The sequence below is a fragment of the Neoarius graeffei genome, chromosome 2 (genome assembly GCF_027579695.1).
Source record: "Neoarius graeffei isolate fNeoGra1 chromosome 2, fNeoGra1.pri, whole genome shotgun sequence".
NCBI lineage: Eukaryota > Metazoa > Chordata > Actinopteri > Siluriformes > Ariidae > Neoarius > Neoarius graeffei.
Window position 1 is genome coordinate 112,063,483 of NC_083570.1, and position 22,376 is coordinate 112,085,858.

Consider the following 22,376-nt stretch of genomic DNA (forward strand, 5'->3'; position numbering starts at 1 on the left):
TGGAGCTTAGAGACATCGGGATGTGAGGAGTAGGAGCTTGTAAATCTCAGCAGAGGAGGAGGACTTTGTAGACCTCACAGTGGTCGGAGTAGAAGTTAGACTTGGGAATGTTGGGAGTAGGAGCTTCTAGACCTCAGAATGGTGGCAGTAGGTGCTTCTAGACCTCCGAATGGTGGCAGTAGGTGCTTCTAGACCTCCAAATGGTGGGAGTAGTAGCTTGTAGACCTCCGAATGGTGGGAGTAGGAGCTTGAAGACCTCAGAATGGTGGGAGTAGGAGCTTGTTGACCTCAGAATGGTGGGAGCAGGAGCTTGTTGACCTCAGAATGGTGGGAGCAGGAGCTTGTTGACCTCAGAATGGTGGGAGCAGGAGCTTGAAGACCTCTGAATGGTGGGAGCAGGAGCTTGAAGACCTCTGAATGGTGGGAGCAGGAGCTTGAAGACCTCTGAATGGTGGGAGCAGGAGCTTGTCGACCTCTGAATGGTGGGAGCAGGAGCTTGTCGACCTCTGAATGGTGGGAGCAGGAGCTTGTCGACCTCAGAATGGTGGGAGCAGGAGCTTGTCGACCTCAGAATGGTGGGAGCAGGAGCTTGTCGACCTCAGAATGGTGGGAGCAGGAGCTTGTCGACCTCAGAATGGTGGGAGCAGGAGCTTGTCGACCTCAGAATGGTGGGAGCAGGAGCTTGTCGACCTCTGAATGGTGGGAGCAGGAGCTTGTCGACCTCTGAATGGTGGGAGCAGGAGCTTCTCGACCTCTGAATGGTGGGAGCAGGAGCTTCTCGACCTCTGAATGGTGGGAGCAGGAGCTTCTCGACCTCTGAATGGTGGGAGCAGGAGCTTGTCGACCTCTGAATGGTGGGAGCAGGAGCTTGTCGACCTCTGAATGGTGGGATGATTCTTCACACAGGATTAATGTGTGTGTCCTGTGTACACTGTGTATCAGCGTGTAGAGCGTGCGAGGTTTGTGTGCACACAGTACATGTGTGTTGACAGCTGTGCATGTTCTTTATATGGTTTTGTGTACAGTTTGTGTTGACGTTTGCTTTTCCATTTGTGCAGCTGGACCGGCTTTTGTAGACTCCAGTTCGAAGTTTACTGAGGTCTCCTATAGAAGTAAAAGTGGTGTGTGTAGTCCACTGTGCTGTATTTCATGAAGCTGCACACCATAATGGAGCTTCCAGCTGCTGTGTGTGTTATTTACCATTTTCTTCTGATGAGCTCCCCCGGTTCTTAATGGATTTTTCTATTTCTGAAGCTGATGGACAGATATTGAGAGACAGACCAAGATGTGTAATTGCTTTGGCAATACTATAAAGAAAGACGAGCCTCAGCAATAAAACAAACGGCGGGCCAGTTTTGAGCGAGGGATGGAAGAAGATGGGAGGAGTGATGGTGTAACGAATGGGCTCATCTGTTCTGCTTCTCTGAGAGTTATGTGTGTTTTTAATACACACTGTTCCCTCCACTCACTTCTGATCTCATCACTCACTGTGCTCTCTCTCTCTCTCTCTCTCTCTCTCTCTCTCTCTGTATACTGTCTAACTCTGTTTTTATCAACTCTATCTCCTTTACGTTGCTGTTTCTTACTACTTTCTCAACTCTGCCTTTTTTCCGTCCATAACTTCCCTCATATTCTCAATTTTGCCCGTCTTTGAGTGGATATTTCTCTTCATCTCCTCCGCTTTTCTGTTTTTTGTTTGTTTTTTAAAACACACAGTTGATAAGATTTTATGTGCTTGTTGTCCAGGAGGGGAACATTTGCGGTAGTACGTCTAAAAGCTTTCTGTCGGAGCTTAAACAGAGGATGTTGAGTTCATCGACGTAAAATACAATCGATCAATATACAGGACTGGTCAAAAATTTGTACACCCCTACTCTACTCATTCGTAGGTTTTTCTGTATTTTCTACATTGAAATAACATCTGGAATTATGTGGCAAATAAAAAAAAAAGTTTGATATTTTAGGTTCTTCAAAATATCCAGCGTTTACCTTGATGGCGCTTTGCACACTATTTGTCATTATGTTAACCAGCTTCATGAGGTAGTCACCTGGAATGCTTTTCAATTAACAGGTTGCCTCGTCAGAAGGTAATTAGCGGACGAGTTTCTTACCTTCTTAAAGCGTTAGATCAAACAGCAAATGATAAAAATACAGTAAACAACCCTATTCTACACCACAACTGTAGTTATCCATATTACATAAAGAACCGAATAACTAAGTAAAGAGAGACGACATCCATCATTACTTTAAGACATGAAGTGACCTTTAATTAAAGATAGACTCCCTTTCAGATTTTTCAAGTGTAGGTCATAAAACAAATTTTCCCCGACACCCAGTTATTTTTGTTTAGTGGACGGAAAGCGACTAAATTCGAATCACAGACTTCCAATTGTATTAGTTTTTTTAAAATACAACCGCGATTCCAAAAAAGTTGGGACAAAGTACAGATTGCAAATAAAAACGGAATGCAATAATTTACAAATCTCAAAAACTGATATTGTATTCACAATAGAACATAGACAACATTTCAAATGTCGAAAGTGAGACATTTTGAAATTTCATGCCAAATATTGGCTCATTTGAAATTTCATGACAGCAACACATCTCAAAGTTGGGACAGGGGCAATAAGAGGCTGGAAAAGTTAAAGGTACAAAAAAGGAACAGCTGGAGGACCAAATTGCAACTCATTAGGTCAATTGGCAATAGGTCATTAACATGACTGGGTATAAAAAGAGCATCTTGGAGTGGCAGCGGCTCTCAGAAGTAAAGATGGGAAGAGGATCACCAATCCCCCTAATTCTGCGCCGACAAATAGTGGAGCAATATCAGAAAGGTGTTCGACAGTGTAAAATTGCAAAGAGTTTGAACATATCATCATCTACAGTGCATAATATCATTAAAAGATTCAGAGAATCTGGAAGAATCTGTGCATAAGGGTCAAGGCTGGAAAACCATACTGGGTGCCCGTGATCTTCGGGCCCTTAGACGGCACTGCATCACATACAGGCATGCTTCTGTATTGGAAATCACAAAATGGGCTCAGGAATATTTCCAGAGAACATTATCTGTGAACACAATTCACCGTGCCATCCGCCGTTGCCAGCTAAAACTCTATAGTTCAAAGAAGAAGCCGTATCTAAACATGATCCAGAAGCGCAGACGCCTTCTCTGGGCCGAGGCTCATTTAAAATGGACTGTGGCAAAGTGGAAAACTGTTCTGTGGTCAGACGAATCAAAATTTGAAGTTCTTTATGGAAATCAGGGACGCCGTGTCATTCGGACCAAAGAGGAGAAGGACGACCCAAGTTGTTATCAGCGCTCAGTTCAGAAGCCTGCATCTCTGATGGTATGGGGTTGCATTAGTGCGTGTGGCATGGGCAGCTTACACATCTGGAAAGACACTATCAATGCTGAAAGGTATATCCGGGTTCTAGAGCAACATATGCTCCCATCCAGATGACGTCTCTTTCAGGGAAGACCTTGCATTTTCCAACATGACAATGCCAAACCATGTACTGCATCAATTACAGCATCATGGCTGCGTAGAAGAAGGGTCCGGGTACTGAACTGGCCAGCCTGCAGTCCAGATCTTTCACCCATAGAAAACATTTGGCGCATCATAAAACGGAAGATACGACAAAAAAGACCTAAGACATTAAGTTCATTTCTTAGACAAGGATTTTAAGATCGTTACCTTGTTGACAGTTTCAGCGTGAAACTTCCGTCCTCAGAACTGGACAGTTCTGAGGAAGACGGAAGTTTCACGCTGAAACTGTCAACAAGGTAACGATCTTAAAACCCTTGTCTAAGAAACGCACTTAAAAATACTTAAACAGTCAGACATAATGAACTTCCACTACATAAGACCTAAGACAGTTGAGCAACTAGAATCCTACATTAGACAAGAATGGGTTAACATTCCTATCCCTAAACTTGAGCAACTCGTCTCCTCAGTCCCCAGACGTTTACAGACTGTTGTAAAGAGAAAAGGGGATGTCTCACAGTGGTAAACAAGGCCTTGTCCCAACTTTTTTGAGATGTGTTATTGTCATGAAATTTAAAATCACCTAATTTTTCTCTTTAAATGATGCATTTTCTCAGTTTAAACATTTGATATGTCATCTATGTTCTATTCTGAATAAAATATGGAATTTTGAAACTTCCACATCATTGCATTCCGTTTTTATTGACAATTTGTACTTTGTCCCAACTTTTTTGGAATCTGGGTTGTAGAACAATTAATGAATTTAGGGCCATGTGACCCTAAATTCTCTGCTATTCTTTCCTGCTTCACCATGACGCAATACAAGATGCATCACATCACATGGTGGGCTTTCCCTGTTCGCGCAAGGCATTGTGGGATACAAATTTGAAACAGGAGAGAAAAATGGAGGACGTGAGTGTGCGCGCAAATGAAACATGAAAGACCGACTACAGTAACGGAAAGAAAGCGAGAAGAAAAGGCCTTATGTGTTATGCGAAGGAAAGGAAACGCAGGACCAAACTAATAAATATCGGCGCTCAGCGAGCACCTCGGTGTGATCAGATGTTCGTTTAGCGACAGAATGATGGAACCGTCAGTGCACGCTCAAAGGTAAACCTGTGCATGCACACATGGACTTCCTCTGTCTGCTTGACTGCACGAAGCGAGCGATTTCATGCACGTTATTTGCTTTAATCCTCTCAAATGAAATAACTTCCCAGCCACAGAATGGCCTGATATTTTGAGATATTATAGAAATAAACATGCGTCACAATCACCACATTTTACCGGTTTTATGAAATCAAAAGGCCGTCTTACTTTCATAAAAATGAAGAAAAAAACCCCCACTGAATTAAAGGTGTGCCCATACTTTTGACTGTTAGTGTATATGAAAGCAGTAGTTGTTCAGTGCTTCTCTAACTGTGTTGTCATGAACACACATGCGCTTACAGTGGCCTGAAGGTCACATGATGTTGCTCTTAGTTTTTTTTTTTCCCTTTATCCCTCTGACCATTACACAGTCTGACCTTGAAGTGAATTTTACTGGGATGCCTATTTCTGGGAAGATTGGCAACTGGTTTGAAAGCTCCATATTCGTAAACAATCCTTCTCACTGTAGACTGGTGGAGTTTAACTCGTTTGGAGACGGCCTTACGACCCTCTCTAGATTGATGAGCGGCAAGAATCGCTTCTTTTCTGAGGGTCGTAGGTGAGCAGACAGACTGACGAACTATTTTAATTAATAAAAATAAAGACGACCCATTGAATTAGGTGTGTCCAAACAAAGTGCTGGTGCATCCCTAATGGATACGGATTAACTGAAGCATGTATCCATTACTGTAGAGATGCACTGACACTTTCAGTTTTGGGATGAAGGAGAAAAGCTCAACATTTTTGACTGGGGAAACTATTAAATTGCTCTGTATGCAAGCATCGAATCGAACACTTCGCAAAAGATTTTCATGATATTGATGATTGGGAAGTGATTAAAAAACCCAGTTGTTTCTTTTCTTGCCCATATCGGACACTTGCAAACTGTCTGAGTAGATCAGTCGTGAAAAATGTCAGATGTTTGGAAACATTTCAGTTTCTCGGAGGAAGTGATTTATGAAAGGACTGCGTCAACAGTGTAAGCTGTTTGGACTCATCATTCAAAAGGAAATGCATTTTTGGAATTGATAAACCAATACGCAAAGTGAAAATGCAATCCTCTACTCGGTTTTGATTAAAATTTTTGAATGAACGTTTAATGAATCGCATTTGATATTGCCATTTTTTTTTTTGGACTTTTTATTCTAAAGAAGAACAAGAAGTTTATTCATCACATGCTAACAGCGCCTGGGGAGCAGTTGGGAGTTAGGTGCTTTGCTCAAGGGCACCCCAGCCCAAGGCCGTCCCATATCAACCTAACTGCATGTCTTTGGACTGTGGGGGAAACCGGAGCATCCGGAGGAAACCCACGCAGACATGGGGAGAATGTGCAAACTCCACACAGAAAGGCCCTTGGTGGCTGCTGGGCTCGAACCCAGAACCTTCTTGCTGTGAGGCGACAGTGCTAACCACTACACCACCATGCCGCCCAAAGGTAATGCGTAAACAGTGAAACAGTGCCAGAGTCTATTGCACTGAGTGTCCCTACGCTCTTTTGGTGTCCAAATTGAATTGCAATCAGTCAGTCCTCTCGTCAAGGCAGGTCTTCAGTTAATATTTGGAACGCCACTTCCTCGGGCAGTGATTTGATCAAAATAAATCCGTTCCATCCAATCCGTCTAAGTACGATGAAATTGGCAGTGCAGGTTCTCCGAGACACCACCGATATTCATGAATAGATGAGGGCTGAAGGGCTGAAGTATACCTCCATGGATGTGGCTTTGTGCAACACGGACATGTGCGTCTGCAGAGGTATACTTCGGCCCTTGCATGTGTCCGGTTCTGGTACATCAGACTCGCTCATAGGGTAAATTACAGTGGGGCAAAAAAGTCAGCCACCAATTGTGCAAGTTCTCCCACTTAAAAAGATGAGAGAGGCCTGTAATTTTCATCATAGGTCTACCTCAACTATGAAAGACAGAATGGGAGGGAAAGAATCCAGGAAATCACATTGTAGGATTTTTAATGAATTAATTGGTAAATTCCTCTGTAAAATAAGTATTTGGTCACCTACAAACAAGCAAGATTTCTGGCTCTCACAGACTTGTAACTTCTTCTTTAAGAGGCTCCTCTGTCCTCCACTTGTTACCTGTATTAATGGCACCTGTTTGAACTCGTTATCAGTATAGAAGACACCTGTCCACAACCTCAAACAGTCACACTCCAAACTCCACTATGGCCAAGACCAAAGAGCTGTCAAAGGACACCAGAAACAAAATTGTAGACCTGCACCAGGCTGGGAAGACTGAATCTGCAATAGGTAAGCAGCTTGGTGTGAAGAAATCAACTGTGGGAGCAATTATTAGAAAATGGAAGACATACAAGACCACTGATGATCTCCCTTGATCTGGGGCTCCACGCAAGATCTCACCCCGTGGGGTCAAAATGATCACAAGAACGGTGAGCAAAAATCCCAGAACCACACGGGGGGACCTAGTGAATGACCTGCAGAGAGCTGGGACCAAAGTAACAAAGGCTACCATCAGTAACGCACTACGCCGCCAGGGACTCAAATCCTGCAGTGCCAGATGTGTCCCCCTGCTTAAGCCAGTACATGTCCAGGCCCGTCTGAAGTTTGCTAGAGAGCATTTGGATGATCCAGAAGAGGATTGGGAGAATGTCATATATGGTCAGATGAAACCAAAATAGAACTTTTTGGTAAAAACTCAACTTGTCGTGTTTGGAGGAGAAAGAATGCTGAGTTGCGTCCAAAGAACACCATACCTACTGTGAAGCATGGGGGTGGAAACATGTTTTGGGGCTGTTTTTCTGCAAAGGGACCAGGACGACTGATCCGTGTAAAGGAAAGAATGAATGGGGCCATGTATTGTGAGATTTTGAGTGAAAACCTCCTTCCATCAGCAAGGGCATTGAAGATGAAACGTGGCTGGGTCTTTCAGCATGACAGTGATCCCAAACACACCGCCCGGGCAACGAAGGAGTGGCTTTGTAAGAAGCATTTCAAGGTCCTGGAGTGGCCTAGCCAGTCTCCAGATCTCAACCCCATAGAAAATCTTTGGAGGGAGTTGAAAGTCCGTGTTGCCCAGCGACAGCCCCAAAACATCACTGCTCTAGAGGAGATCTGCATGGAGGAATGGGCCAAAATACCAGCAACAGTGTGTGAAAACCTTGTGAAGAAAGTATTGAGATGAACTTTTGTTATTGACCAAATACTTATTTTCCACCATAATTTGCAAATAAATTCTTTAAAAATCATACAATGTGATTTTCTGGATTATTTTTTTTTCTTATTCTGTCTCTCATAGTTGAAGTGTACCTGTGATGAAAATTACAGGCCTCTCTCATCTTTTTAAGTGGGAGAACTTGCACAATTGGTGACTGACTAAATACTTTTTTGCCCCACTGTATTAAGATTAACGTTTCGGGTCGCCTTTAGAGGTTGGGCGCACACCAGTACTTGAGGTTCTCGAACTCGCACACCAAAATTGTTCCGCCAAAACTGACCGGTTATTGAACGCGGAAGTGGCATCTTAACTGAAGACCTGCCTTGTGAGGACTGACAGATTGCTTTCTCAATTCTTCGTGTGCAACCACGTGACAAAACAGTGTGACGTATGCATCCGCCGCCATGTTGGATGATGTACAAATCCAAAATCTTGTGCGAACGATAACTGTGATGCATCTCTGACTTTCTTGAAATATTATGATTCTCTGGAGTCCTCTGCCAAGTTGAGATTCAGAGAAAAAGTTGAAAGTGTCTTTAACCCGTAGACATTAAAGCCATCCGGTTATACAAAGGATTTCGCCTCATTACTGCCGATTGAATACCCTGATATCAGTGTGAACTCTTGGTCTACAAACCTCGTGGACACCCAACGCACAAATGAAGGCTTATAAATTACAAAGTTGCTGGGTTATTGGAACGACGTCGCTAATATCTCGCCTGGCAGTGTTGACCTGCATTGTTCTCCTTGCGTATCCAAACTCGCTAAGGTTTCTTGCATTGTTTCTAATCCGGCTTTCTTGGTAGATCTTTCATTTATTCTGTTGCTTCTCGAATCTGTGAGATGGGTTTTCGTCTTGATCCTAATGATCATGTCCTGATCTGAGTGTCGGTGCCCAATCTGGGTTTGTTTTATCGCGTATTGTACTGTATGCCCGTCTATGAAAGTTTCATGAAGATTGATCCAGCCGTTTTTCCATAATATCGTTAACAAAAAAAAACAAGAAACCCGACACCCTGGTGGACTCCGTCCCGGGCGAGGAGACAAAGAGGCTTAAACAAAACCATGGCAATATGGAATGCAATTCATTAAATTTTCATTCAAAGGTTTAATCCAAGTAATTGATTCTGAGTTGAAGATTGAGTTCCCACTTTGCATATTGAATGATCAATTCCAAAATGCATTTCCAGTTGAATAACGAGTCCAAAAAACTGCCATTGAAATGTGCTGTTTGGGCTTTTCTACCATTTTAATGTGCACTTTTTGAAAGGACTCTTCAGAGTTGATTGACAGAAGAGCAAGACCAACTCCAACCAGGCCAAATCGCAAGAAATCGACTTGTGCAGTTTGAAAACTAAGGAAGAAAGAACCGATCCTGTCGTCTGCATATACTGTACTCGGAGTCGTACGCAAACATCTGAGAAAATGTCTCATCTCTCATTATCTGTAGCCGCTTTATCCTGTCCTACAGGGTTGCAGGCAAGCTGGAGCCTATCCCAGCTGACTACGGGCGAAAGGCGGGGTACACCCTGGACAAGTCGCCAGGTCATCACAGGGCTGACACATAGACACAGACAACCATTCACATTCACACCTACACTCAATTTAGAGTCACCAGTTAACCTAACCTGCATGTCTTTGGACTGTGGGGGAAACCGGAGCACCCGGAGGAAACCCACGCGGACACGGGGAGAACATGCAAACTCCACACAGAAAGGCCCTCGTCGGCCACGGGGCTCGAACCTGGACCTTCTTGCTGTGAGGCGACAGCGCTAACCACTACACCACCGTGCCGCCCTCTGAGAAAATGTACTTTTTCTAAATGGTTGTTGGCTCATCTGGCTATACGGCCTGTTGCCACGGCGTGGCGTCCATCCGTCGTCCGCAGTTCAGTTAAATCGTATCTCGTCCATCAGTTCTCCGCGGATTTCCGTTCTGATTGTTTGTTTAGTTTGAAAGAACTCATCGCGCCGCACAAAACTTGGTCGTTGTTTTGTCAAATTTTTTGCTAACAAGTTACCAATTAACTCATTTTCCAGGCCTCTCACTAGAATTGTGTCTCCTTTCTGATTTCGCATCCGATTTTGATCGATGTTTCGGGTCGATCTTCTCTTGAGGAACAAAACTTGGTAGTTTGTTGGGTTTTTTTTTTCCTGTTGTAAACAATTTGTTTACCTCAAGTTAAATCGTATCTCCTCCGTCAATTCTCAGTGGATTTCAGTTCTGATTGTTTTGTTTGAAAGAACTCGACCTTCTGCGCAACACTTGCATTGTCAAATTTTTGCGAACAAATTAGCCATTAGGTCGACTTCGCAACTCTAATCGTATCTCCTGTCTCATTTATCATGCGAGTTCAGTTCCGATTGACGTTTTGGGTCGATCTTCGCTCGGGGGACAAAATTTAGTCCTTTGTTGACGTTCCTGTCGTGAACCGTTTGTCGTGGAGGTTGGTCCTCTCTGACACCGTCACATTTCAGTTCTGTCTGATGGTTTGGTCATCAGGGTGGTTTTGACGGCAGGCCAGATGAGCTCCTCTGCCCTTGACGTTCTGGTAATTTCTCCGTAATGAAAGCCAGACGGACGGACGTTTATCGACTCAAACGGCAGTACAGAACTTCAGAGACGTTGACTTTTATTCGTAGCACATTTCAGACCCACTTCATTAAGGCAGATTTTTAAACGAAGTCATTTGAAAATGAAATTAAACACCGAGTCAGGCTCAATTGAACGCCGTTAAGGAAAGCCGATTTACATGTCTAAGATCTTCTTCAACTCGCTGTGAAGTTCTGTTTTATATAATGCATAAAACGGCTCCTTAACTCAAGGGAAAAAAAAGAACCATGCAATTGAAATCTCAGAAATGATGGAAATCTGTCCTGGTTTTCGACCGAGCTTAGATTTAAGTGTTTACCTCACAGCCTCAGCAATCTCACGTCTGTGGTTCGTGAGTTATCAGCCCAAGAAATAGGGAGCAAAAACCCGGGTTGTAACTGTGTTCATTGGGTTCTGAGGATTTGCGGAGTGAGCGAGCGAGCCAGTGTGTGTGCTGAGGTGTTGCGTACTGCTGCTCGTTTCCTCCCCACTGACGTCAGTGCCCCTGCGTCATTTCACTGCGTGTCTGTGTGTATGCAAATGCAGATTATCCACTTGTCAACAGTCGACACCTCAGGAATGTGAATGAAGTCTGTGTGAAAGCTCACAGCTCAGATGTGACCTCTTTTGAGTCTCCTGAAACGTTTGTTCATCCATATTCATTCCAGGTGTGTGTGTGTGTGTGTTTAGATGGTATCAGCGTGACTGGACTGCCCATCTCCAGCCCTTTGAGACAGGTCTTGAAGCCCCGCCCAGAAAACAAGCAGGTCAACTCCGACGCCAACAAGAACGAATACAACCACGTGAAGGTAGGACACGCCCCAGTTCACCACTCCTGCACTCCAGTTCCTCTCTCGGTGCATTTCATTAAACGTCATGATCATCAGGGGAAAAGAAGAAAGAAACCGCGCCGTACGATGGACCACGACAGAAAATAGTGTTTGCCGTTAATAATTTCAAATACAGGATTTCATTCCACCTTGAAATACAAATGCGACGTTTCGGAACGAGGAGGGAAAACAATCATGATGAAAACCAGGAAATGAACGTCCCTGTCCAGTCAGAGCTCTTTGGCTCTTTTTTTGGGGGGGGGGGCGTGGTCAAGGAAAATGGCCTGAGATGGTCGCTCAAGAGCTCATCGATTCGCTGACTGGACGGGCGAGGTTATTTCACAATGTGCTCATCTGTCCATCATCCTGAGTGGGCGGGATCTGTGGTTATTGTTGGTTTCTGAAAGAACATTTGTTCATCCAGCCTTTCATGATGATCACCGTCAGAACCGTCCGGCAGTGCCGGGAACTTTCTGCTCAAGGTTTAGAAACCTCTGTTCAACCTTCTTCAGTGTTCTAAAGCACTAATGCGAATATGCATGTTGTAAACTTGAACATAAATATATCCACTCACTGGCCACTTTAATAGGAACTTGTTCTTGATTCTTAGGTTCCTCCTCCTTCTACTTTCTTCTTCTCCTCCTCCTCCTTGTCCTCTTTCTCCTCTTCCTTCTTCTCTTCCTTCTCTTCTCCTTCTCTTCCTTCTACTTCTCCTTCTCTTCCTTCTCTTCTCCTTCTCTTCCTTCTACTTCTCCTTCTCTTCCTTCTACTTCTTCTCCTCTTCCTTCTACTCCTTTTTCTTCTTGTCCTCCTTCTCCTCTTCCTTCTTCTCCTCTTCCTTCTCCTCCTTCTCCTCTTTCTTCTTGCCCTCTTTCTCCTCTTCCTTCTACTTCTCCTTCTCCTTGTGCTCCTTCTACTTCTCCTCCTCCTTCTACTTCTCCTTCTCCTCTTCTTTCTACTTCTCCTCCTTCTCTTCTTCCTTCTTCTCCTCCTTCTCTTCTTCCTTCTTCTCCTCTCTCTCCTCCTTTCTTGTCCTCTTCTTCTCCTCCTCTCTTGTCCTCTTTCTCCTCTTCCTTCTACTTCTCCTTGTGCTCCTTCTGCTTCTCCTTCTCCTCCTTCTACTTCTCCTCTTCCTTCTACTTCTCCTTTTCTTTCTTCTTTTTCTTTTTCTTCTCCTTCTCTTCATTTTCTTCTCTTCTTTTTCTTCTCCTTCTTTCTTCTCCTTCTCTTTCTCCTCCTCCTATTCTTCTTTTTCTTCTCCTTCCACTCTTTTTCTTCTCCTTCCTTTCTTCTTTTTCTTCTCCTTTCTCTTCTTTTTCTTCTCCTTTCTCTTCTTTTTCTTCTTCCATTTTTTTCTCCTTCTTACTCCTCCTCCTTCTCTTTCTCCTCATCCTACTCTTCTTTTTCTTCTTCCACTCTTCTTTTTCTTCTCCTTCCTCTTCTTTTTCTTCTCCTTCTTCTCCTCCTACTTCTGCTCCTCTTTCTCTTCTCCTCTTCCTTCTCCTTCTCCTTCTCCTCTTCTTTTTCTTCTCCTCCTTCTCCTCTTCCTTCTCCTCTTCCTTCTCCTCTTCCTTCTTCTCCTCTTCCTTCTCCTCCTGCTCCTTCTCCTCCTCTTCCTGCTCCTTCAATTTCTCCTCCTCCTGCTTCTTCTCTTCTTCTTCCTCCTTCAGCAGTGCCACTAGGAGGCACTGTAGATGGTCTTCACCATGTGAGAGGATGGATGACGTGGCCTAATGCTGGTATATTGGCCGTATTTTGTGCTTCGCATGGTAATAGATATAGAGAGTTGAGTCTGGGATGCCTGAGTGGTGTTGGGCCAACCAGTAAAGGTCCTATTCCTCCACTGATCCTTGCCCCGATATACACTCACCGGCCACTTTAATAGGAACTTATTGTTGATTCCAAGATCCCTGTTCTTGGCTGCAGGAGTGGAACCCAATGTGTTCTTCTGTTGCATGCTGAGATGATTTTCTGCTCACCACGGTTGTAAAGAGTGATTATATGAGTTACTATATCTTTCCTGGCAAAAACAAAAAGCTCAAATCAATCTGTCAGTTTTCCTCTGACTCTCTCTTCTCAACAAGGCGTTTGTTTCCACCCACAGAACTGTCGCTTGTTCACTCAGTGTTTTTTGTTTTTCGCACCATTCTGTGTAAACTCTAGAGACTGTTTGTGTGTGAAAACCCCAGGAGATCATCAGCTTCTGAAATACTCAAACCAACACCCAGGCCACAGTGACAGAAAGTCACACTTCACTGTGAGATCACAATTTTTCCCATTCTGATGTTTGAACATGAACTGAAGCTCTTGATTTGTCTCTGCGTGATTTGATGCGTCGTGCTGCTGCCGAGGGATCGGCTGATTACAGAACTGCATCAAACAGCAGGTGGGTGTAGGGGTGTTCCTAATAAAGTGGCCAGGGAGTGTATATTGTGTACGAGAAAGAGAGCGAGAATTAGACAGGAAGAAAAGACTAATGGAACAAGGAAGGAACCGATCGACTCTGAAAATGGTGAGAGAGAACAGAGAGAGGAGGAGGAGGAAAGAAAAAGATGACGATACAAAAGAAAATGAAGGTTGAGATGGAGAGATAAAGGACAGTGGGATATGAGAGACAGACTAATGGACAAGCAGGAGTAGAAAGAAAAAAGGAAAGGACGAATGCGTTTAGTACGACTGATAAAATGAAGATGAGAAAAAAGACGGACAGATGAGAAAGGGATTAAAAGTGAGAGAGATGGATAGCTGAGAACAGAGAAAGGGAGGCTGGGGTGGAGAAGATGAAGTCATACTGAGAATAAAGGAGTAGTGTATGAGAGATGAACAGATGAGACAACGGAGAGATGGACAGATGAGATAAGAGAGATGAAAGGAGGGCAAAGGTGAGAGAGGAGGAGTTGGGTCATTTTAAGGCTGTGTAATAGACGAACAGGACGTCTTGTCCCCCCCCAGTCCCTACACACACACACACACACACACACACCAGACTGTCTCAGTCAGCAGGGCTGTACTTGTCCGCACTGCCCTCATCCCTTTCTTTTTTTTTTCCCTTCCTCTGGCTGATTGGTCAGACATGAACATTTTCCTCCATCAGCATGTCTTTGTCTTCAAAGTGACCTGTACTTATTTTCCAGAATGTCTCGACCAATCATGAGCCTTTCTGGGAAATGCTACATAATGTTTACCACTAAACACCAGTGACGGTAAGACAGTGAGGACAGAGACGTCACTGTCGTGGTGCAATTAGGGTGAGTTGGTGGAGCTCAGTCTCAGTGGATTAAAATTCTCTTCTGATCGTGAATCCACTAACCTGGTACACAGTACTGGATTGATGTTGGCCTGAAAATGCTCGATCGGTATTGAATTGGACTTTCTAGAACGTTTTCGATCCCATACTAAACACCCAGGCACACTCTTTAGGGTATTTGAGACTGCTGTTGCGCAAGGTCAAAACCACAAGCCCAAACTGGAAACCCATATATGCTCCATAAAGTATTTTAGACCCCTGATAGAACGGAGTTAAACCAGACACACACACACACACACACACACACACACACACACACCAGAAATATCTAGAATATTCTCGACCCCTGATGCACAAGGTCAGCACCAAATGAGCATGCCTGAAATCCAGAAACACGCTCTAGAATGCTTTAGGCCTATTTTAGACCCCTGATACATGGTGTCAAAATCAGACTCGCATACCTGAAATCTCTAGAATGGTCTCGACCCCTGATGTCCAATGGCAGTACCAGAAACCCCCTCTAAAAGATTCTCAACAAATCTTAGACTCCTGATACAAAAGTTTGAATCAGACACGCAGACCTGAAATATCTAGAATATTCTAGATCCCTGATGCGCAATGTCACAACCAGACACACACACACACACACACCTGAAATATCTAGAATATTCTAGATCCTTGATAGTCTGGTTAACACCAGACCATATCACAAGTGAAATATGGTCTGGAATCCACCTATTGAATTTCTCGTAGGGGAGGTGTGGTTTACGATTGTCAACGGCCGTTTATTGGACGTTGCAAATGTCTGTCATTTGGCGTATACGTAGCCCATGGCCAATCATGGCAGTTGGACCCGGTGACGTAGTTAGAGCGGCGAAGAAGAGAAGGAAAGAGAAGGCAAAACAAAAATAGGAAAACAATGGCACCGAACGATTTCTGCTCTAAACTATTCAGAACAGTGTCTAAAGCTTGATCGAAAGTTTGGTTTGTATCGCTCGCCGCCATGTTAAATGTGATCCGTAAACAGTCCCAGATAAACTACAAGCTTCCATTTGTCGAGTAGTACGCGTCACCGTCTTTCCACCCCTCCCCACTCTCTGATTGGCTCCCTGACTCAGGCGAGCCTTTAGACCATAGTTTCCATGCTGTCTTTTCAGATTGGAACAATTGTGCAAAGCAGCATGGGATTTCCCAGGCTAGATCCCTGATGCACAATGTCACAACCAGACACACACACCTGAAATATCTAGAATATTCTAGGCCCCTGATGCACAATGTCACAACCAGACACACACCTGAAATATCTAGAATGTTCGAGATCCCTGATGCACAATGTCACAACCAGACACACACCTGAAATATCTAGAATGTTCGAGATCCCTGATGCACAATGTCACAACCAGACACACACACCTGAAATATCTAGAATGTTCGAGATCCCTGATGCACAATGTCACAACCAGACACACACACCTGAAATATCTAGAATATTCTAGACCCCTGATGCACAATGTCACAACCAGACACACACCTGAAATATCTAGAATGTTCGAGATCCCTGATGCACAATGTCACAACCAGACACGCACACCTGAAATATCGAGAATATTCCAGACCCCTGATGCACTATGGCAAAATCAGAAACCCATATACACTTTGACTATTCTAGATCCATTTTAGCCCCGATTACACAAAGATGAACCAGAGAGAGAGAGAGAGAGACACACACACACACACGAGAAATACCTAGAATATTCTCAGCCCCTGATGCACAATGTCAGCACCAGATGAAGATACCGGACACCCAGAAACACACACTAGAATACTTCAGAGCTATTTTAGACCTCTGATACACAATGTCAAAATTGGACTCTCATACCTGAAATCTCTAGAATATTCCAGACCCCTGATGTACACTGGCCATACCAGAAACCTACACACCCTCTCTAAAATATTCTTGACCAGGCTTAGACTCCTGATACAAAAGTTTGAATCAGACACGCATACCTGAAATCTCTAGAATATTCCAGACCCCTGATGCACTATGGCAGTACTAGATAAGCATACCAGAAACCCATATATGCTCTCTTGACTATTCGAGATCCATTTTAGACCCCTTGATTACACAAAACTGAACCAGACACACCTACCAGAAATCTCTAGAATATTCTAGACCCCGATTCACAATGGCCAGACCAGAAGATGATACCAGAAACCCAGTCACCCTCTCTAAAATATTCTAGACCAATCTTGGACTCCTGATATAAAAAAAAAAAAATGGAATCACACACGTACCTGAACTATCTAGAACATTCTAGACCCCTGATACACTCTGGCACCACCAGGTGAACATACCAGAAACCCTTATACACACTTGACTATTCTAGATCCATTTTAGACCCCTCCGATAAACAAAGATGAACCAGACACACATACCAGACATGTCTAGAACGTTCTAGACCCCTGATGCACAAGGTTAAAGAAGCTAGGCATGCTTTCTAGAACGTTAGGCAACCCCAGTATGTGAACTTTCTGGAAGCCGGTTGCACACTCCTAAACATTTGCAAAGGGCAGACTCTCTCTCTCAAACATGTTAGAAGCTTCAGAGACTCTCCAGAACATTCTAGATACGATTTGTAGCACGTTCTCTCAGTTGGATAATATATCGTAGAATTCAGATGAATAATTTTGTGATTATAAGCCTTGGATTGACAATGTTGTAGTAATTCTGTGCTTACAGAGTGATGTTAGTTGTTTGTGTGGAACTGGAGGTTCTGTAAGTTCTGTAGTCATGCTGCTGACACGAGTTCGCTCTGTATCCAGATGTGATTTATTCGAGAGATTGGTTTGTTTACTGTCGTCTCGAGCATGTCGAGTAAATTACAAACAAGCCCGTCGTGTGATGAGCATGAATGGGCCGAAGACTGACTGCGGCACACGCTGGCGTGAAGTGAAGTGGAGATGTGTGCGTCATTACGGTGTAGAGACTCAAGGGTGGTCCTGTCATATGAGAGAGATAGAGAGAGAGAGAGAGACTTGTGTACTCACTTGGGATTAATACATTATTATTCATATTATTGCGGAGTCAATTCCTTTTCATAATGTTAATCTGTCTGCACCTGAACTCTTGCTCTCCACACACAAACACACACACGCACCCGCGCATATTGATGGGTCAGCATGCTCCTGAGGCGAACAGCTGGAGCATCACTGGATCATTTACACAGTGAGGAGAAGAACAAGAGAGTGAGAGGATTGTATTAGCTTTGTGCTATTTTTAGCCTGTAGTGGTTGGAGAGCAGCTTCACACACAGATGCTGGGCCAGATAAAGCGCACACTCAGAGGAGGGAGGGAATGACACGGAGAGGGAAGGAGAGAGAGAGAGAGATATAAAGGATGTGAAAGAAGGAATACAGATGAAAATAGAGAGAGAGACAGGACAAATACAACCCCGATTCCAAAAAAGTTGGGACAAAGTACAAATTGTAAATAAAAACGGAATGCAATGATGTGGAAGTTTCAAAATTCCATATTTTATTCAGAATAGAACATAGATGACATATCAAATGTTTAAACTGAGAAAATGTATCATTTAAAGAGAAAAATTAGGTGATTTTTAAATTTCATGACAACACATCTCAAAGTTGGGACAAGGCCATGTTTCCCACTGTGAGACATCCCCTTTTCTCTTTACAACAGTCTGTAAACGTCTGGGGACTGAGGAGACAAGTTGCTCAAGTTTAGGGATAGGAATGTTAACCCATTCTTGTCTAATGTAGGATTCTAGTTGCTCAACTGTCTTAGGTCTTTTTTGTCGTATCTTCCGTTTTATGATGCGCCAAATGTTTTCTATGGGTGAAAGATCTGGACTGCAGGCTGGCCAGTTCAGTACCCGGACCCTTCTTCTACGCAGCCATGATGCTGTAATTGATGCAGTATGTGGTTTGGCATTGTCATGTTGGAAAATGCAAGGTCTTCCCTGAAAGAGACGTCGTCTGGATGGGAGCATATGTTGCTCTAGAACCTGGATATACCTTTCAGCACTGATGGTGTCTTTCCAGATGTGTACGCTGCCCATGCTACACGCACTAATGCAACCCCATACCATCAGAGATGCAGGCTTCTGAACTGAGCGCTGATAACAACTTGGGTCGTCCTTCTCCTCTTTAGTCCGAATGACACGGCGTCCCTGATTTCCATAAAGAACTTCACATTTTTATTCGTCTGACCACAGAACAGTTTTCCACTTTGCCACAGTCCATTTTAAATGAGCCTTGGCCCAGAGAAGACGCCTGCGCTTCTGGATCATGTTTAGATACGGCTTCTTCTTTGAACTATAGAGTTTTAGCTGGCAACGGCGGATGGCACGGTGAATTGCGTTCACAGATAATGTTCTCTGGAAATATTCCTGAGCCCATTTTGTGATTTCCAATACAGAAGCATGCCTGTATGTGATGCAGTGCCGTCTAAGGGCCCGAAGATCACGGGCACCCAGTATGGTTTTCCGGCCTTGACCCTTAGGCACAGAGATTCTTCCAGATTCTCTGAATCTTTTGATGATATTATGCACTGTAGATGATGATATGTTCAAACTCTTTGCAATTTTACACTGTCGAACTCCTTTCTGATATTGCTCCACTGTTTGTCGGCGCAGAATTAGGGGGATTGGTGATCCTCTTCCCATCTTTACTTCTGAGAGCCGCTGCCACTCCAAGATGCTCTTTTTATACCCAGTCATGTTAATGACCTATTGCCAATTGACCTAATGAGTTGCAATTTGGTCCTCCAGCTGTTCCTTTTTTGTACCTTCAACTTTTCCAGCCTCTTATTGCCCCTGTCCCAACTTTTTTGAGATGTGTTGCTGTCATGAAATTTCAAAATGTCTCACTTTCGACATTTGATATGTTGTCTATGTTCTATTGTGAATACAATATCAGTTTTTGAGATTTGTAAATTATTGCATTCTGTTTTTATTTACAATTTGTACTTTGTCCCAACTTTTTTAGAATCGGGGTTGTATATAAATTAAAGAAAACAAATAAAACTCACGCTAAGAGACTCACGGTAGGAACGTGTCTTCTTCTGAGCATGCAGTGACCACGCCTCCTTCCCTGAGACTGGCATGTCCAGTGACCGCCTCCTTTTTATAGATCTGTGGAATGTTTATAGCTCATTAATGCTAAGACCAGGTAATTCAACTGATTCCTGTGTGTGCGTGTGCATAAGAAGCAGGGTTATTATAATTAATGAAGAATAAAAGTAAAATTTAATCCGTAAATAAATGCATATATAATAATAAAACTAGAGAAAAAGTCAGTTTAAAAAAAATTACTCTCACAGTAATGAAATAAAAAATGTAAATCATGTCTAATTTTCTCTCGCGGCTTTTGCTGGACTTTAATTTTGGTTTCGCACCAAAACAGCGGCTGGTTGAGTTTTAATGATGTTCAGTGGGGATTTAAAAGCTTCAGTCCTCTCGCCCTACAGTTATCTTAAAACTGGATAAAATTTCCATTAAAAAGTTTCTGAAAGTCAAAACGAGCACTAATGAATGAACCTGAAACAGAAACAAACTCAAATTAGAAGTGAAAATAATATAAATCGCAAAACACAGTGTACAGACAGTGTGTATCTGCATCGATACGCGTAAAGGAAGTCGTTTAGCATGATGTAATGAATCCCATCAAATCGTGTAAGATGATGAGATGTGTGTTGAAGCTGATGCACGCTGTCGCTGAAGGAGACGTTTCGCTTTTGAAGTTAGGTACACTCTGTAATTTGGATGTCATTTTGTGATGTAAATTCTGCTGAAATTCATTGATCACCTTAAAAAAAAACAAACTCTTTTTTTGCAACATTTAATGCTCATGCTGCATCACGGGGCAGCGTAGCACACAAGCGCTATCCGCCCTCTTCTGCATACATGAACCACAGACGCCTACGATTAGCTCGTATCGCTGTGATTGACAGGTGACAGAGTGTATGCCCCTCCCACCCCGAGAGCACGGCCAATTTTGCTCCAGGGAAGGCTGAGGCTTGGTCAGGATTCAAACTCGTAAACTGCGTAAAAGCAGTGGAGGTGTACAAGTGCATGCTATACTAGAGTATCGTAGAATATTCTGGTCTGGCGTATTATGGTCTCAGTCAATTTGTTTGCATTTCTCCACAAAAATTATGGCAATGCAGGATTTGAAAAGGAATCAAAATAAAGTAGTAGCGAGTTTATTGCCTGTTTTTATTTAAAAAATTATATTGACCTGCTTATCTTGCATCCGTTTGATGCGTGACACGGTGTGCTGCCGGTGTTTTGTGGTGAAACAAAGTGGGGATCGCGTCTGGCTTCAGTTATCGTTCCTGCCTCGTGTCTCACTTCCTCTTGATGATTTTTTTTTCCATCCAAATCCTCCACAAATCCACGATCTGCTCACTGCACAATTTGCTGCTTTTTCCAGGAGTAAAGTTTTCTCGCGTTATTTGATGAAGCCACTCAGACAAACGTCTCAGATCCAGGACGGAATGAGGAAGACGTGCGGAATCCTACGTCATGCAGCGCCACCGTTGTTTTCGTCTCCTCATCCATCCATCCATCCATCCATCCATCCATCCATCCACGTATGTGGCTAATCCAGTACAGCCGCGCCTGGGGAAATGACCCAACGGACTGATGTTGCAGCTTTTTTTTAAGCTAAAGTCTGCTTAATTTTTTTTTTTTTAATGTTTTGAGCATCTTGTATAATGATGTTTCATAGCACTGTAATTTCAAAATTTCCTGTTTTAATCGCTTTATGAATAATAATAATAATAATTAATACCTGGGAGTGGACGGGGCATTCAGGAGCACGATTATATTAAAGCACCTCCGAATTAAAGGTCATAGGCAGCGGTCGGAGGTGAAATGTAGACTATCAACTTTGTCTAGAAGAACGACCCAAAAAGCGAATTCAATCTTCCTGGTGTCTAATTTGCACCCTAAAATTGAATAAAACGGCTAAAATAGACTGTTTTGCCCAATTTCCGAAGGTTTTTCTTCATCTCACTTATGCGCACTTTCACCGCCAGGGGGCGTCGTCGTGACGTCATTTAAGCCAAACAGACCGGGAGCAGCTCTGTGTTTACCTGTGACCCGAGCACACGTGTACAGACTTTGGTTGTGAGAGGTTGTGTAAAATGTCTGAAAGCGATGGTGATTTTGAAGTAGGAACTCTTCAAATTGAATATCGAGAGGTGAAGCCATATATGTATGAACCTATGGCCGTTGCGAAGTAGCCTGGCTAACGCGACTTCAAAGCTCTCCGAGCATTTGGTCTGGCCAAGATATTCAGCCCAACCGTTTCCCAGAGCCCGTGGTTGACCCGCCTCCCTGAAATGCCTCAGTTTGCTACTGGTCGAAGCCAGAAAAGGCTGTGACGAAGCTTAAACCAATCACATCACTCTTTCCTCTGACGTATGCGACACGACGGGGCTAACTGGTAGATTGAACTCTTACCGAAGCCGGTCGGGAGCAAGGCGAAAACATCCTTCCTTTCAATAAATACCTCCAGGGCTGCTCTTTGCTCCGTTTCCAATGAGAACTTCCCGTTGAATGCTTTCAATACAGCATGATTCTGTAAACAATCTATGGCTTCCGGTCGCAGTTCTACTACGTCACTGCCTTGAACACGCCTCTACCCAGGGCCGTTGGAGATGCTCAAAGTTGATTGGCTCCCGATTTTTCCGGAGCTTGGAAGAGCTGGAGGTAGCTTGCCTGGCCAGACTAAGCTTGCAACAGGCCCTCGTGTTGCGTCACGCTTAGGATGGGCGGGCCCAGGCTAGTTGCGAAGCAATCTGTTAATGTGGCTCACTGGTTTGACTGTGCAGCCTCGGAATCGGACAGCGACTCAGCCGACT

General features: G+C 43.7%; 1 protein-coding gene across 3 annotated transcripts in view; it reads left to right on the plus strand.

Annotated features, from left to right (window-relative positions):
* Nucleotides 1-22,376, plus strand: part of trappc9 (trafficking protein particle complex subunit 9) — a 448,582-nt gene that overhangs the window by 224,795 nt on the left and 201,411 nt on the right. For all 3 annotated transcript variants that reach the window (XM_060915374.1, XM_060915376.1, XM_060915375.1), the window contains exon 16: nucleotides 11,102-11,220. In XM_060915374.1, coding sequence (XP_060771357.1) covers nucleotides 11,102-11,220 — 119 coding nt within the window. The remainder of the gene's footprint in view (nucleotides 1-11,101; nucleotides 11,221-22,376) is intronic.